Here is an 18296-nt window from a genome sequence, read left to right on the forward strand (position 1 = left end):
ATCCATTTATTAATGTAGTTGGACTCGAGACCATCAAGTCCGAGTTCGAACTCAAGTAACCAAACTCCAGAAACTACTCGAGATTAAAAAAAAAATAAAATAAAATAGGACTCAGACTATATTAATTAGAGGTTCACTTGCAACAATAAAAAGTATGGCTTGTGCCGACCACAATTTTTTCGTGTGGTGAATTATTGGCTGCCAAGAGCATGACATTATCTAAATTTACATTTAGAAACTAAAATTGTCAATTTTTCTATTCATCCAATGTTGAGAGTTTTCTATATTGTTGGACCTATGCAGTTCATTGTAAAATTAATACATTTCAATGTTTGATTTTAAGTATATTTTTGTTAACTTTTGTATGATTAACAATATTGGTACTGTGTTGGGTCGCCACTTGAAGTCGAATGTAAAATCTGGGTCCTGAAGCAAAACCAGTTGAAAACCACTGGCATAGACTTTTGAGTAGTAGTCCACTGTGAACTCCTCACTGCAAAGGGCACACTTGTGAGACACCTTACATCAAATGTGCCATTTGGGACAGGACCAATGTCTAACCTGTTAAACTCCCTTCAGAATGCCTGAGCATGCAGTCTACACACTATGTGGATCCCATACTTTTTGAAAGGACCCTTGTTGTTGTTTGGTCATGTGATATTTACCAACTTCCTGTTAATTTGTTTTTCTAGCGTACCACTGGGACACTTCTGACTGGCTGCCGAGCACACGCCTACCTGACATAGAGGAAGTACCAACTTATGAGACCAGTGAAGTGGCTGTGGCCTTAGAATCCGATTATTACCTTGGCGGATTTGACATCGACAGCGACTACCCGCCACCTCAGGAAGAGGAGTTTATGTCGCAAGACCAGTTGCCCCCACCCCTTCCCACTGAAGAATACGACACCTCACTCGCCAATCAACCCACCTCCAGGGACAGCACGCTCAGTGGAGACCGCAAGCCCCGCCCACAATTCCACCCCAGCCAATACCTGCCCCCGCATCAGCTGCCACTTGGCTCCGCGGGGGAAGAGTTTAGCACTTTTTCTGGCAGGGAAGAGCATCTGTCCGTCAACACCTCCTCAGTCTCCGATGTTTCCTCCACTCCCTGCGGGGACTCAGAAATTGGAGGAAGTTTGAATAGTCTGGAGGACGCACACACACAGTTATTTATACAGCAGACTGAGGTGTGATACGCACTCGGATATGCTTATACACACATATAAACAACATTAGGAACTAAAAACACTCTTATTGACGTTCACAGATGCGCTTTCAGACATAAAAGGCTCTAAACTGTTGCATCTGTCAGAGCTTGTAAGAACGACACAATAAAGTGAGACCGATGCAGCAGACAGACAGTCTGCGGACCATTGACGCTACAGACAGACTCTCAGCTCCACCCTCTGCATGAGCAGGAAGCAAAGCTGCCCTAGTATAAAAGCACAGCAAGTGACAGGAAGTGATGTCATGGGTAGGAACCAAAAAAAGCAACAAGAAGTGTTTTAGCAAATGGAGACCAATGATCTTTAGACATGTTTCCAGAAATCTCTTGATATATTCCTTCCCGTTCTTGTCACAGATGTTTTTGGTGTGTTTGAAAGAGAGAAAGAGATGGAGAGTTTAACTCTGTTCCAGAACCTAGTGAGCTGCCTACCTAGACAGCATTTTAAGACTTCATAAGCCCTGATGTGAAGGCTAGCAACATTACGCTGCCTTTTAAGATACCTCGCATTAGCCGAATTCTAAAGGCAGCAAAATACTTCTAGCAAAAAAAAAAAAAAATGAACGGATGTGAGGTTATTTCGAACATAATCTGGCCTGTTAGGTGTTTTTGAGTTTGTTGCGATGGTTGCCAGTGTGGACTTCTAGGAAAAATTTGGCTTCATGCTGCCATTGGTCCACATCATTTGTGGGTTTGACCTGGTGATTCACCTACTTTGATGCCAACGTCTGACATCAGTCAAGATCAATCAGATAAGTGCAGAGTTTCAGAGCGGGTGCAAACTTAAAGCTTTTTTAGTGTTATAATACTTTCTCCTATCCCAGCTTAATATGCAGATACAACTAGAAGTAAGCCATTCATTGGTTAATTTCTCGAAAATTGCAAAGACTGTCTCTGTGGTGATATAAAATTCCTCGGTTTGATTTAAGTGACCCGTTTAGACCCACCCCAACAACATTACTCAACCAATGGTGTGAGTTGGGGGCGGAACTATCTCTTTGTTTGACCAGCGGCAGGTGGAGGGTGTATTCAGAAAGCAATTTTGAAAACAATAGGTGTGTCTCAATCAGCTCCCTAGTTCAGTAGTCAGGGCACTGATCAGGGAGTCAGCCATTTTTTTTGTAATTAACATTTTTTATTAAATCTTACAATAATAAAGAAAATCAAAAACATATACAAACAACATTTAAACCACACAACCACCCCTCCCCCTCCCAATCCCCAACCCCAACCCCCAACAAATATCCCGTGGTCAGTCGGCCATTTTAAGGGCTGTCTAAATACCAAAATTGTTCCAGTGCACTGAAACGTTCGCTCCCTACAAAATCCCACAATGCACCGTAAAAACCAGGGAGCATCGTTGCTTACTATGTTCCCTTACCGGAAACGTCGTTATGTCTTCTAAAGTCTCTCAAGTCGTTAGAAGACAAGCACAAGTGTAAATATATGATGTCAAAGCCTTATTTTCTATTTAAAAGAGATGTTTTTGTAATGTCTTTCATCCATAGTTACAATTAAAGGTAAACAATCTTTTAAATATTAGAGTTGTTAAAATTAGGTTTAAAATACACTCCTGTATATTTTTATTTCTTTATTTAATGTCAATTGTCTTTCATAATAACATTGTACATTTGAATATCTTAAAAAAAATGATCGATAGTGTCATTTATACAGCTGCGCTTGAATTCGCGAGCTTGTTATTGTATCGCAAGTAATTGGAACACTCGTGCCCGAATTCATGTTCACGATATACTGATTCGCGACATATGGTGCTAGCGAGCTGATTAAGACGCACCCAATGATTATTTTTGCAGTTCCATTCGGTGGCGCTAGTGTCGTAGAAATCTGTACAATCGTTCACATAGAGAAATTTTCCAAGACCATGTCATGTGTTTGTTTGTTTGTTTGTTTTTTTCAGATTCAGTCTACGAAAGTCTATAAAATATAATAACAAAGGGTAACCAGAACATAGCGCTTTAGCGCCATGAATGCAGAATGTAAACATGATAAATCACACATTGACTACTGCATACTGTACAGGGCCGGTACTTAGATACGATCTTTAGGGTGGCATTTTGATCTTGCGGGTGGAAAGTGGTTGTCTTTTCATCGGACCAGGAGGGGGTGTCAGCAGCCCCCCCCCCCAAACCCCCACTGTATATGACTTTAAATCATCACTGAGTGGTTCAAACAGCTCCTTTTACTGATCCCATGTGGAATTAGGCATATAGTAAATGATAACACATTTTAATGTCACAGTAGTTAAGGTATAACATGTAGTCTGTTGACAGGACACTCTATCGGATTCAGTAATGAGTTGCATCTCCCATGTGCTTCACGCGAGGAGCACTATTTGTGTGAGTTGCTGTCTATGTAGAGCGTCCTGAATCAGTAAATTATGAGGTTCCATTCCTTAGAAGGCAGCTGCCTATGTATGATAAAAGACAGCAAGGCAGCTCAATATGTTTTGGATCAGAGCTTATGTGTGCACAGGTGTTCATGAATATGAAACAGTTTTATATAAAACAGTCAAAAAGCACACATTTTCTGTATCTCTCTTAATTTGTTTTAATGCATCGTCTTGTTTTTGCACTAAATTGATGGGCAGTATGTTGAGATATACAACGGCCCTCCCTCAATAATTATGTCCTAAAATATTTAGGGTCCTGGAGTGGAAGCAGCCTCTTCCTGTTGCGTGAATCATTACTCTGTTTAACAGCTGACCCTAAATAGCACTATTTTATTTAACTGTTCATTGAGATGCTGTGTTCTTGATTGTGTTTTAATGGAAAATGGGCATCGCTCTTCTGTAATGTTATATCTCCCCCCTTTCATTTATTTTCTTGTTCAAAACATCATGATTGCATATCAGAAAGCCATAAGCAGAATATCATTACAGGTCTCCAAGTACAGATATGTCTCCATGTTCACAGGCACATGCAATGCAAAAATGACACATGGCTGTAGCGTGCAGTTCAAACCTCCTTCGATTCTTTACCAATCCTAAAGAAATAAGAGAAAGCGTGAGCAGGAAAGTGAAAGCAATAAGAGCAAGTCAGAAAGCAGGAAATGTCAAGTCCTGAAGCTGACCATTGAATATAGTCAAGGGAAGGAAAATGTACAGAAAAGTGAAAATCAATAAAATATAAATCAAAATGAGAATGAGAGCGAGAAATGTATGATACTGTGGAACAACTTTGGATTTGAAAGTAGAATTAGTCCTGAGGGATCACATTGGCGTGTTTGAAGTTTTGTGCGAGTTGATTTTCAGAGTGTGCACTGTAATATTAAATGCCATTGGGCGGATCGTTTTTTTTATACAAGCTGTAATTTTGACGTAAATTGTTGTACAGTGTATATAACTTCAGTTGTTCATATGCAGATTTTGTAGATATTAAACTGCAATCTTGGCAGGGTTTCTGCATCCTGTGAGCGCATTTTGACGCAGATGAAAAGGACAAATTAACTCACAAAATCACAAATTTGCAGACATTTTTAGCATATAAATGCACACACGCTTTTTGCTTGTGTATGTTTTGTTTTGTTTTTTTATTTGCTGCTCAGTTTTAGTCTCTGTAGATGTTGCTCTTTACTTTCAAAATATCAATTTAATTTTTTTTTTTTTATATATTGTAATTGTATTTCTGTTTACAATGTTTATATGAAAGAAAAGGGATTTATAATACTCCTGCCTGCTCTATGAAGGGCGTCTTATGTTTTCTTAATTGGTTGTCATTTGTTTGTTTGTTTCAGTTTGTTTTAATTTAACCTTTGATTCATATTGTTCTGTTGACTGTGTAAAACAGTATTAAAACATGCCTGTTATAAGTGTAAAAAAAAAAAATCTTCAGTGCTGGATTTTTGTTTGTTTAGTTTTTGTTTGATGTTTTTTTTTTTTTTTTTTTTTTTTAAATCAATGCTAAAATAAAAAAAAGGAATATTGATCAAACAGAATTTCTGCTATGAAGTTTTATGTGTGTTTGTGTAATTAATACTTAGCTGTCTGTTTATTTCCTGGTAAGTTTGTTTGTGTTTTAATTAATCTTTTTTTAAAATAACATGAAATCAAAATTGACTTGTGCAATTTATCAGTACATATTATTCTAAAGAAAAAGCTGTGTTTTCATCAACATGTAGTGACTTTCTCGACCTCTTGATACAACATTTTTGCTGATGTAATCAAGGCTGTGCGGGCAGTGAGATATAATATTAAGTAATAATATCGTAGCTTAACGTGTTTCCACTTTTCATGATCTAATCAAATCCTGATGGGTAAAATCAAGGCCCGTCCTATACATTTAAATGCATTGCAAAAACCGTCTATAAGGATACATTTAAGACTGCTGTGCTTGACATGAATGTTGTGATTGTTTTAAAAATTTGACCAGAACACACCCTAAGAAATCCCATTTTGAGGATTTTTACTTATCTTGCCGGTGAAATAACTTCAGATGTTTGCATTTGGGGTGTGTGAGTTTAGGATCAATAGTAACTCATCAGACTTGAAGAGTCTTTCCACAGTACGATAAATTGGGTTTTTAATCAGGTCTGTGTATGTACGCATGGGTCTGTCCATGTGTGTGTTGTTAGTGTGTAATAAGACCTCTCTCTTTGAAAGCTTCTTTGGCACATTTTCTTCTCCACAGCGGTGGCATTTCGAGAGCACACGATGGTTCAGTTATCCTCAATCATTTTATTGTCTTTAACTTTAAGGGCCTATTCAGCTGAACTAAAATATACAGTATGCCCTCTAGGAGACCAAATGAATTGGTCCTATTTTATCTCAAGCTCACCTCTTGATTGGGTTCTAATGAGAAAACCATCAGATTATAGCTGGTGAGCTGTGGACGTCTTCATGGTTACTAGTTTGTTGGTGATTGAGACTAGCTGAGTTTCTGTTGTGTATATTCACATTCAGCTGCAAATAGAACAGAGTGTGTTCATTGTGTAGTAAAGCATGAGAGGCTGTGCGTTACAGTGATTTTACTATGGTAAAGGACTGTTTTTAGACACAATGTGAAGCAGACCAGTGTTTCAAAGAATACAATGTTTAAAATTTAATGAAAGAAATTTCTTATATTTACAATAAAAACCTTCCACCCAGTAGTATGGTTTATTAGCCTTACTAGGCTGTTTACGGATGACAAGCAATGGTGCTGTTTGACACATTTATGAGTGTTTCTTCAACTTCAGGCACTTTTAGCACTGTGGCCGCCTCTTTGGTCTTGCTAAAGCTAATTTTCATAGCTAACATTTTATGTATCCTAAATACACTTTTGCATAATTTGGCCAAATTAAAGCTTGATTGGAAATTATGCCCAATAAAAGATATTCTGCTCACAAGTGATATTTCCATAGATTTTTCTTTGTTTTCTTCAAACATCACTTGTGTCATATTTCATCTCAAGCATGCTCTTCACCAACACTTGTTGACTTGGTTAAAAAGTACATTAATGTTTGACAAAAGCTGTTAGGTGGAAAATTGTTTGGTGTGGTGAAATGACGCCTGTGGGACAGTTGTTTTTCCTTGAAAAATTGATAGAAATCATTTTCACACCATAAATATTGAAATGGTTTGTATTTATTTCACTCTTTGTTTAGATTATCATAGCTTTAATTTGTTTTTTATTATGGATTTTCATAGTTTTATACTGAAAGTCTGTGTCTGGGACAAGGCATTTGAAAAGTACCAAAAATAAATGATGAAGGCCTGGTAAAACTTTTCTAAATCAGTTTTAATGTGACCTATAATAAACATTTACATTTACATTTACATTTATTCATTTGGCAGACGCTTTTATCTAAAGCGACTTACAAGAGAGGAAAACATAAGCGAATCATCTTAGGAGACAGTGGTATGAAATGTGCTGTATTACAAAGTATCACTAGCATCAGAATAGTATTCAAAACAGAATAAAGTGCAACAGGAATTTATTTTTATATTTTTTAATGACTGGTTAAGTGCTCATGGAAAAGATGTGTTTTTAGTCGTTTTTTGAAGACAGAGAGTGAGTCAGCTTCACGGATGGAGTTGGGAAGGTCTTTCCACCAATGTGGTATGATGAAGCTGAAAGTCCGGGAAAGTGTTTTGGTGCCTCTTTGTGTTGGTACAACAATGCGACGTTCCTTAGCCGATCGCAGACTTCTAGCGGGCGCGTAGCTCTGCATAAATGATTTTAGGTATGCTGGAGCAGACCCAGTAACTGTTCTGTATGCCAGCATCAGAGCCTTGAATTTGATACGTGCATCAACCGGTAGCCAGTGGAGAGAGACAAGGAGTGGTGTAACATGTGCTCTCTTTGGTTGATTAAAGACCAGACGTGCTGCTGCATTCTGGATCATTTGCCGGGGTCAACTGCACATGCAGGGAGGCCTGCAATGAGAGCGTTACAGTAGTCCAGTCTAGTTATGACAAGTGACTGGACAAGCAGTTGTGTGGCATGTTCAGAGAGGAAGGGTCTTATCTTCCTGATATTGTAGAGTGTAAATCTACATGATCTTGCGGTCTTTGAGATGTAGTCTGTGAAATTTAGTCTGTTGTCGATGGTTACCCCTAGATTTCTGACCGATTTGGAAGGCGTTACTGTAGTTGCACCCAGCTGCACGGTGATGTTGTGTTCAACAGCAGGGTTGGCTGGAAAGACAAGGAGTTCAGTCTTGGCTGGGTTGAGTTGCAGGTGGTGCTCCTTCATCCAGGCCGAGATGTCCGCAAGGCAGGTAGAAATTCGAGCAGTCACTGTGGTATTGTTGGGCTGGAAAGACAAGTAGAGTTGCGTGTCATCAGCGTAACAGTGGTAAGAGAGAAATTTAACATTTAAAAAAAAAAAATCCAACCCCTGGAACATGAAAATGCCCGAAGTTGAAGAAACGCAATTATGTAGAACTGAACTGATGTGCGGGTGTATTTTACAACTTCAAAAATCTCATCCAATTAGATTTTAGATCAGGAACTATTCATTTTTTAATTTTGCTTATAAAATAGACACTGCATTTCTGACTGAAATCTAATTGGATTTTGTGTTTGAAGCTATTGTAAAAAAAAAAAAAACGATGATGTACACCTGTAAATGCACATAAATTCTATATTCTTTATAAATTCTATATAATTCAGTATCAGAATATTAAAGGCGCTGTAAGTGATTTTTGCCATTCTAACTTCCACGAGAAGTTTAACTCAACTGACATCTATTATGAATCTGAAAATTGCATTATAGGAGCTGTCAGCGATTTTAGTGTTCTGAAGTTTTCATGTGACTGAGCCGTTGAATTAGCCATGCCCCCTCATTACAAAACCCCACCCTCCAAATATAATTTTGAGACCAAAACCGAGCAAAAGAGCAGCATTGTTTGTTCCTGTGGCAGTCAAATTCAACAGTGGCACAATAGCGCCCTCAACTGACAAACATTATTTATCATAGCCTCAATGATCCGCTTCAAATACAACTCTATGAGAATGAGCAAAATGATTGACAGGCAGAAAGCAGCAAAGATCACGGCCCACTGACAGATTTCTGTTTGATGTTTACATTCTAGAACTGTCAAAGAGATCAGAGAATACAGCACCTTTAATATTCAATGTGAAGATATTAATTAATTGATGAAAACTTTAATAATTACAATATTTAATTCTCTATGGATTATAACTATTATTATATAAACTTATTTATTCTATTTATAGTATCACCTACAGTCACACCAATGACCTATGTAGCCTAATTGGTGGAAGAATAAATGGTTTATTGTGATCATTTATTAAATATTGGTGTCTTTTATCATATTGCTGCTGCTTTAAAACTTTTACCTGTGAAGTCAGAACTAACAGTAAACTATAAAGTTGGCATTAAAAACGAATATGTTCCTTGGTTGTGTTGCCATAAGTCTTGATTGTAAAATTCTGAGGATTGCCTCCCAGTGAGAAAATCAAATATATATCTTAGCATACTTGTGCTATCAGGCCTAAACCAACCCTAACATTTGCTTCAGGACCTGAAAATATATTTTCATAGAATTATCATAAACACCTAAAATACAGAATGGGAGGCCCTTGGGGAGCACCTAGTGATTGTGATATGATTTACTTATTCAGTTTTCTTTTACACGCAGTTGCGTGTAATGCGTAATTGCATTTCAAAGATGAAAATAGCCTCTAATGTGCTTCTGCAATCAGTCCTTCTTGCGTTTCTGGTCTTCTAGTTCACCATGGTTTATACAGTAACACAATGTTTCCGCCATGCTGTCTGCTTAGATCATTTGTTCTCACTCAAATATATGTAAAATTTTAAAAAGCATACTTGTTTTAGCCCTCAACAACACTTTCATCCATTATGTGTGTTGATGTATTCATGAGTCAGATCTAATCAGACGAGGACTGAGTTTAACCCTGCCTCGCTAATCTGTTTTGAAATGTGGCGTAGTGTGACTGTGTCAGAGTTTATCGTATGCAGGTGGTCTTTTCCAGGGGCGTCGCTAGTCTTCAGTGACATCCGGGGCTTAGCCCACAAGAATCTTTCCTTCCATGACTTAAAAAATTACCACTCTACCTGTCAAATAAAAATTACATTAAGCGCAACACTGAAAGTGGTAAGAACTTAAGGCTGCAACAACTAATCGATAAAATCGATAATTATTGATCATGAAAATCATCGACAACGAATTTCATGACCCAAGTTGTCCAACACTTCAAAGAGAACCATATTAAGCATACAGTTTATTATGGACCATTTTCTGCATCAGGTGTGTTGACAGAATGCGTGTGCTGTTTGACACGCTTAAGAGTTGTTTCTCTCCATTGCATAACTTACATTTCACAAGTTTTATAACGTGAATTCAAAATTAGGCACGGATTTCCGGGTATTTCGCCAAACTGTTTGTTTTTACCACATGCGAGTCTCCAAAATTCAGTGAGCAAGCGAGCGCACGCATCCACAGCAATCAAACCAATCACAATGGAGAAAGGGAGCGCAATCATTTTGATTTAACTCGTGCAACATCATACCTCGATTTCAGTTTCAATGTAATCAATTGTGTAGCTTATGGATGTCACACTGATGTCTCAGATGTCCAAGGCTTCAAGTGTGCCGGTTTTTAAAGTGCATGTTTTTGATTATTTCTTTAACACATAAGCGCATGTAATACAATGAGCAACAATGAGACTTTTCAGTATGAGAGTGAATCGGCACTTGATTTACAGATGATTGTACTATATTTATGCTGAATATAATGTATAATAATGCTAAGGGTCCTGATATTTGATAGTCCCGGTAATGCCAAATGTAGGCTAATGTCTGATATTACTAGTAAATGGCAAGAGCGCGCATCACTTGGGTGAACTTCTGTGATGTCTCGAGCCACACTCACGTGAAAACCGAGAAGGGTATAGCTGCAAGCATAGCTCCTAAAAGGGGCGTGAGCTCCAAACTGCCATTAAAGATATAGGGAGCCCCTAACCTTACCCCTTCCCTAACCTTAACACTTTTGGAGTTGGCGCAACCCCCTTTTGGAGTAACCCCACCCTCTTTTGGAGATTCCGCCCCCATTTGGAGGTCTCTGGCCTGCAGCTTTACCTGCTTGTGAAAACTAGGCTTCAACTACAGCATGCAAATGTGTATCAAGCGGCAGACACCAGTTTTGGCAGCCCGATATAGCGCAAAATTTAGTTGCATGTGCGTGTGCTTTACTCAAATTGATCTTAGGATTTAAGAACCGATATTGAGATTGTTCAAATGAAGACCATGATGCATTGGAAAATCAATATTTTTACCCACCCCTAGATAATGATACTGTATATGCAGATATTTGGTCCGCTCACATGTAACTTAACCAGTTAGCAACTGTTAGCTAATTAACATGGCTAGCTATAAATAAATTATCTGTCCTGTCCATCTACTGGCATAACAATCGCAGACCATACAAATTATTCTTGTTAAAGTTCATTGTTACTGACATACCTTCTTCATTCAACTAATGCTAAATAAATTCTGGTTGGTTAACCGTTCAGTGAACTTGCTGCTTATTTGATTATGGTAATTTTTAAATGCCCTAGCTAATTTAACCTAGGAAGAGTCCAATTTAGGGAGCGAGTAGGGGTGCTCCGAAGAAGCTGACTGTCGCTGGTGCATGCATTAAGTCTACTTGGTGTGTGGAATGTTAAAAACAAATGAAGATTAGAATTGAGGCTTATAGATTATTTTTCGAAATATGGCCTGCATAATAAAACCTCAGTGCCTCTGATACAGAAAAGCTGCACCACTGTGAGAGAAAATAGATAGCTCCCACTCCAGGCGTTTGTAACATGTCTGATGAACTTGAACACGAACAGCAGGTAAGTCAAAGTGTGAACTGTCAATTAATGCAGGTGGGGCTCACTGATCTAAATTTATTTACATTTGGAGCCAGAATTGCAGCCTGCCTTGTTGCTTTTGTACGCTGATGTAATGAACATTAAGCCTTATTTTTTTCTTTCTTTATTTTCATTACAAAAAAACATCCAGGGCTTTTAACAAAAGATCCAGGGCTTCAGCCCAATCATCCAGGGTCTAGCTACGCGCCTGGGTAGGGTTGCACCAGCTGTGTGTAAGTTCTCACGTAAGTTAGGATGTAAAGTTCACACTAAGGGCTTAGTAACTACTAGTTAGTTTGTAACTAAGTCAGCGCTTAATTTGGTTGCACCAGCTGTTCTTAAGGCAAGAATTAACTAGTAGTTTGTAAGCACTCTGTAAAGTAATGAGTAGTCGCATAATATGACGTTTACGTAAGGTGACCATGCGTCCTCTTTTTCCCGGACATATCCTCTTTTTCAGACCTTAAAAAAGCATCCAGGAGGGATTTCTAAATTTGCGAAAATGATTCGGCTTTAGTTGCATTATGATGTGCATCTAGTCTAATACTTCATTGTGTGTATGCGCATATTTGCATTGCTTTAACCCCTCTTTGTAAGTCCCGCCTTCTCGCACACCAATTGGTCGATTATAAGAGGCTTGCAGCAACTATTGGCCAAATTCCTGCCTGTCAATCTCTCCACAAACGCGCGAAGCACTGTTGTGTTCGGCATCAAACAGTTGTTTGACAGTAGCGGCAAATGACAGCTGAGTGGAAACAATGCCCAAACGAAAGTGCAAATTTACAGAAGATTTGCACAAAAAATTCCCATGCTTTTGTCCAGGTCGAGATCCGTGGGAAGCAGAATGTATGACATGTAAAGCTGGCACTTATGTGTCAGTTGCTAATAAAGGTACAAGTGATTTAGAAGCACACATTAGCTCTGCGAAGCATAAAGGGTCAGCAAAAGGTGAAAGTTCATCAGGTAAATTAACGGACTACTTTATGCAACCATGTAAAATTGTTATCACATTGCTTCATTTTCCATGGCCATTAAAAATAATAGTAATAGTAAATGAAGGTACATTTATTTTAGTACATGGACATTCAAAAGGATGTTGGAAAATTGTATTTATTTATATATATATTTATGTTATGCTAACAGAGTGTCTTTTTCACTGTTTTAAAGTTTGCATTCATAGTAACACTGTTTTGAACCCTATTATTCTACCCCACCCCAAAAATACTTTTTCAGCAACAAAAACACATTATCTGTTTGTTATTGTTTTTTCATATTATCTGCATTTTACTTAATACTCATATGTATTTAGTACTTGTTAAATATATTTTAATTGTAAAAATAATAATAATAATAATAATAATAATAATTCCTTCAAAAAACAAAACATACATTTTTGTGTGTATTACTTAGCCTTGTTACATCTAAAAAAAATTAAACAAATCCATATATTGCATGGTAAATTACCTTAGGTTTTTCCAATAGCATTTTGCACACTTTTTCTGTTAAAATGTGAATAAATCTCTTTTTTTACTTTCTTTTTTTTTTTTTCCTAAATGTTTACAGTGAGCAAATGCACTGCACTCTGCACTACTAAAATATAATAAAATTAAACTGTTAACTGTACCAAAATTCTAATATTTCCTTTAAAATTACATAAAAAAAATTAAGTACATAAAAATAATTAAATGAATGCTTTTGCTTGGAACTGCATTTTCTGTATTGTGCATGTACGTAGCTATCACAGAGCTATATTATTTATTTTTTATTTTTTTAATTCGATATAGGCCATTTTTAATGGATGGGTGGCCAGTCGTGTCCCAGAATTCCAATGGAGCATATGGTATCTGATGAAATTAATCATACACACTGACTCGACCTTGCAAACACATATTCACATGCGCACACACCCACACACACATGCACATACTGTAGTGATGTCATTAGAAAGATTGATGGAGATTATGCAGAATGTAATTTGGTGAGGTGGCAAGAGATATGAAAAAGAGTAAATTAGTTTTAGACATTTGTTTGTGTGAGTCTCCATTGATTTTCAAGTACTTTGCACCTTTTGAAGTGTGCACAAGAGGTCGGTCGACTTTTGCATTCCATATCCATCTCTTTCTCTTATCATCTCCATTAATGTTAAGTCTTTAAGCTTCACAAGCACATTTTCTGCTTTTGTGTTGCCTTTGGTAGAAAAAACAGAAATAAATTAAAAGGCAAAACAAAAGTAACCTGAAGAGGAAGGTGAGAGGGGTATTTAGGCAAAGAACAAAAGACTGATGCAAAGGCCTGTAGGGTTGTTTTATTAAGCAGATAAATCTAGCTCGAACAGTAAAACATGTCAATTGTGGCATTTCCATGGGTGGATTGGTGTCCCAAGCCATCCAAGTTCTTGTTCTTTTGCAAGGTCTTTCTCAGGCAGGTGACGGGACAGTTTTAGTGCACACACCTCAGTCTCTTGAGCACTTTGTCTTTGTCTCACGCCCAGCTGGACTGTAACTCTTCCAGCTTTTTTCCCCCATGCTTTTGCCCTGCTGTCTGTTGAAGCACAAGTCTGTATCTATATGTGTGTGTTAGTGCAATACTTCACAAATGGTTTTGCTTCAGGATCCAGATTTTACATTGGACTCCAAGTGGCAACTTAAAACAGTACCTAAATTCGTAGTCAAACAAAAGTAAACAAAAACGTGCTTGAAATCAAACATTGAAATTTGTTCATTTTTTTATATATAATAATTTATTATTGAAAAACTCAACAGACTTGTATTTATAGTTTGCATGTTGGTTTCTCTTGAATTTCAATGGTTTCATGGTCTTGGAATCCAGTAATTAGCCACACAAAACACATTGTGTTCGACACAAACCGTACTTATCCTCAAAGCAAGCAAACCTGTATTTAATGCAGTCTGGGTCATATTTTTATTTTAATTTGCATAGTTCTGTTCTGTGTGTGTGTGTGTGTGTGTGTGTGTGTGTGTGTGTGTGTGGGCAGGTTTAAGTGGTTTACGAGGACTTTTTTTTAGGTTACAAACTTCGTGAGGGTTAGGGGTAGGGGTAGGGTTAGGGGACAGAAACTATAGATTGTACAGTATAAAAATCATTATGTCTATAGAAAGTCATCATAATGATAGCTGCCCCAACATGTGTGTGTGTGTGTGTGTGTGTGTGTGTGTGTGTGTGTGTGTGTGTGTGTGTGTGTGTGTGTGTGCATACGTGCATGCAGAATGGCTATATGCTGCCCTGGTTAGGTCAAGTATGTGCATGTGTGTGCGTGCATGTTTCTTCCCTAAAATCTCTTTGTAAATTGTGAATCAAGCAATAGATTACAGTTGTGTTTTTCAGGACAATGAGTATAAAATGCTTTACTCTGCCTTCCTCTCCCTTGCAACCCAGATACTTTTTCATCTCTGTCATGGTCTAATATTTTTTTTGTTCTTGCTCTCTGCCTTTCTACCCTTTTTTCCCCACCCATCGGTGTCTTTCACTCTTTATTTCCTCTGATTGACTGAGTGGCACCCAGGCAGAGTGCTGAAGCATGAACTGACTTCAGATCAGCTCTCAAATAAACTCCATCTCAGCTTTATTGAGTGTACGAATGCTTGAACAAACTGTAGATTAGCCTCTAAATAGCCCAAGAGATAAATGTGGAATACACGAATATGAGGATAAAGACAGGCATGTGTTTTACGCGTATCACAGCAGTTCCAAGATGAAATATCCACTGTGTGGCACTAAAAGCGAGTTAAATTTTCTCTCAAACATATTAATGCTCTATCGAGTTTTAAATGAATAAAACTTACCTCCCTACCCTAAACCTTATACCAAACCGACAGTGTCACAAAAAGCAAATTTGTGATGATGAAAAATGCAATTGCTAAAGTAACCATCTCATTTTGTGGTGCTTCTGTGACACTTTTGACTCACATGTCAACTTGAAAGCTCTTCTGGACTTGTACCCCGGTCCTTTACATCTCAAGTGCAACACTCTAACAGTTGAGCTACTGTGCAATTTGTTTGTGCTCAAATAAGCTTGCAAATTTAGCTGGTTATGTAACGCAAGCATTGAAATTTATCGCACCAGTAGTCTTGCACCACGGTAAAAATGTTTAGATGTCATAAGATAGCATTGTGCGAGGAACAGGGCAAAAAAGTAAGTGTTTATGAACTGATAATCTGCCGCAATTTGTGTAAAACTAATTTTTTTTAACATTTAGTTATAGGTACATAATTCTATGAGACCAGGTTGCCTAAAATGTGACCAGGATCTTACAGGCTGTCCACGTCCGCGAGCTGACATAATGAACGTGACTCTAGAGCAATGGTAACATCTCGGAATCTTTAATATAACATGGAAGATATAAGGAGTGGTGGTGGTGTAGTGGGCTAAAGCACATAACTGGTAATCAGCTGGTTCAATCCCCACAGCCACCACCATTGTGTCCTTGAGCAAGGCACTTAATTCCAGGTTGCTCCGGGGGTATTGTCCCTGTAATACTTACCGAGCCACATGATAAAATGTGCGGATTGACAGTCTCAGACGCGGAGGCAACTGAGATTCGTCCTCCGCCACCCGGATTGAAGCAAGTCACTACGCCACCATGAGGACTTAGAGCGCACTGGTAACTGGGCATTCCAAGTTGGGGAGAAAAGGGAAAAAACACACAAAATAACACAGCCTTTTGTGATTCACAGAGCTATCGCACATCTTCAAGTGGCTTTGAATAAAATGCACGAGTCATATGAACTGCTTTAATGGTGTTTTTATGGTTCTTTTATCTCATTTTTGGAGCTTGTCAGTAACGAACATGACTAACACACAGTATCGGATTTGGATCGGGCTCGTCGGACTGATACTCGATCCGTCTAAAAGCATCAGTATCGAAGCCGATACTGATCCAGGTATCGGATCGGTGCATCCCTAATCTGAACTAGAAATATAGAAATGTGCATTTTATAATGTTTTTAGTATTCGCTAATTTCCCTTATTTAGATGTCAATATGTGATTTAAATTAAAGTGCACATGACCACGGTAATCTCAAATAATCGGTCAGGCAATTGTATATCTTAAGTTCTAAATTAAATATTCACATCGTTGCTGTGTGTAAATTTCAGCTTACAAATACAAATATTTATTGTACAAGTTCTCAAATTCAAATCTACAAGCTTTCAAGTTTTGCTACTATTTTACCTTCATAGCCTTTGCGCTTCTTTTGAACCAGATACTGAAGTAGTCACGTGGTTTTTAGCCGAATGAAGCTTCGGAAGTCACAGATCACGTATTTTACCAACACAAATCAAGCTCCAATACAGTGCTTCAATGTGAAATGTGTTGGTTTTTCAACAAAGCTTCAAAGCTTTAGTGTCGACCATCACATCACTAGTATGGGTAGTATGTGCAGCACTTTTCATGTAGATTATGTGAATTATATTTCCACGTGGATAGCCACAGCCTGCTGGCCAATTAACATTATGGAGGATGAAGGTTTAAGAGATTTCATGTGCATTGCAATTAATACGCAACCTATGGGGACTAGTATTTTTATTTTGTCAAACTCCCACTTAGACTTTAGGAAACGTTTCATGTTACTTGCATTGTTGCTATTTTAGTTTATTTCTATCTTTGAACTGTGGAATGATTTGTTTGGAAAATGTTTTTGGTAAAAAAATAATTATAATGTTTTCAATTGAAGGAAATAAATGCATTTTGAGAGGAAACAAAATATATAGTCAAATTTCAGCACTATCAAAATCTTCGATTAATCGTGATTAACTATGAAAAATTATGCGATTAATCATGATTAAAAACTGTAATTGACTGACAACACTAATTCTTTCACATTCCATACAAATAAAACTAAAGTGACAGAAAAGCACCGCCGGTCTCTGGAGGGTTTCCTACAGTGTGACATCTAAGAAAGAGAGTCCCCTCTTTCTCTCTCTCTCTCTTTCACTTATGGAGAAACCAGACGCCTAGTTATATAACCTGATATCCCTAACGAGTCCTCGTGCTGGAACAATCTCCAGCAATCAATGAATTAGTTCACGCACTCATGCACACACATCTGAGCAATAAAGTCGCAGTCAGGTTGTCATGCCGTAAGAGCCTCCTTTAGTCCCAGCGGTGGTGTCGTGGGTGTAAAAAAAAAATCCTAATCATTCAAACACCTCGCAATGGATGGATTTGAGTAGACAGGGCTGTTATCTGTTGTTGTCGAATCGGGTGCATGTGTTGGATCCAAAAAAAAAAAAAAGAAGAAAAAAAAGAAACTGATTTACTGTGCGCGCAGGATGGCATTGCTGGCTCGTGGAGATAAAGGCACCAGCAAACATGACTACATTCCTGTGCCGTATCTGTATTTGTAAACAGGAAAATATAGATATGCAATGTGTACCCATCTGTAAATACTGTTTTTATTCTTAGAACCACATCCAACAATCAGCCAACAAAGTGCATACATGGCCTAAATTCCACCGTACTGCCTAATCTATCTATCTATCTATCTGTCTATCTATCTGTCTGTCTGTCTGTCTGTCTGTCTGTCTTTTCCTCCCCCCTCATTTATTTGTCTGACTTTATAAACTAAACATTTTCATAAACCAATCCTGCACACACACGTGCACACATATGCTGCCTATTTTTTCAAGCCTGGCACTAGTAATTGAATATAGGGCTTTCATCTTGAGTGCAAGTTTTGATGTATTTCTAAAGCTGAATACAAGGACAGA

The 18296-nt window shown here is 37.9% G+C and overlaps 1 protein-coding gene across 5 annotated transcripts in view; it reads left to right on the forward strand.

Moving 5' to 3' along the window:
• Positions 1-6321, forward strand: part of LOC127422217 (protocadherin Fat 3-like) — a 127254-nt gene extending 120933 nt beyond the window's left edge. For all 5 annotated transcript variants that reach the window (XM_051665555.1, XM_051665558.1, XM_051665556.1 and 2 more), the window contains one exon: positions 693-6321. In XM_051665555.1, the coding sequence (XP_051521515.1) occupies positions 693-1195 (503 nt within the window). In that variant the 3' untranslated portion in view covers positions 1196-6321. The remainder of the gene's footprint in view (positions 1-692) is intronic.
• Positions 6322-18296: the final 11975 nt, after the last annotated feature.

The sequence above is a fragment of the Myxocyprinus asiaticus genome, chromosome 31 (assembly GCF_019703515.2).
Source record: "Myxocyprinus asiaticus isolate MX2 ecotype Aquarium Trade chromosome 31, UBuf_Myxa_2, whole genome shotgun sequence".
Classification (NCBI taxonomy): domain Eukaryota; kingdom Metazoa; phylum Chordata; class Actinopteri; order Cypriniformes; family Catostomidae; genus Myxocyprinus; species Myxocyprinus asiaticus.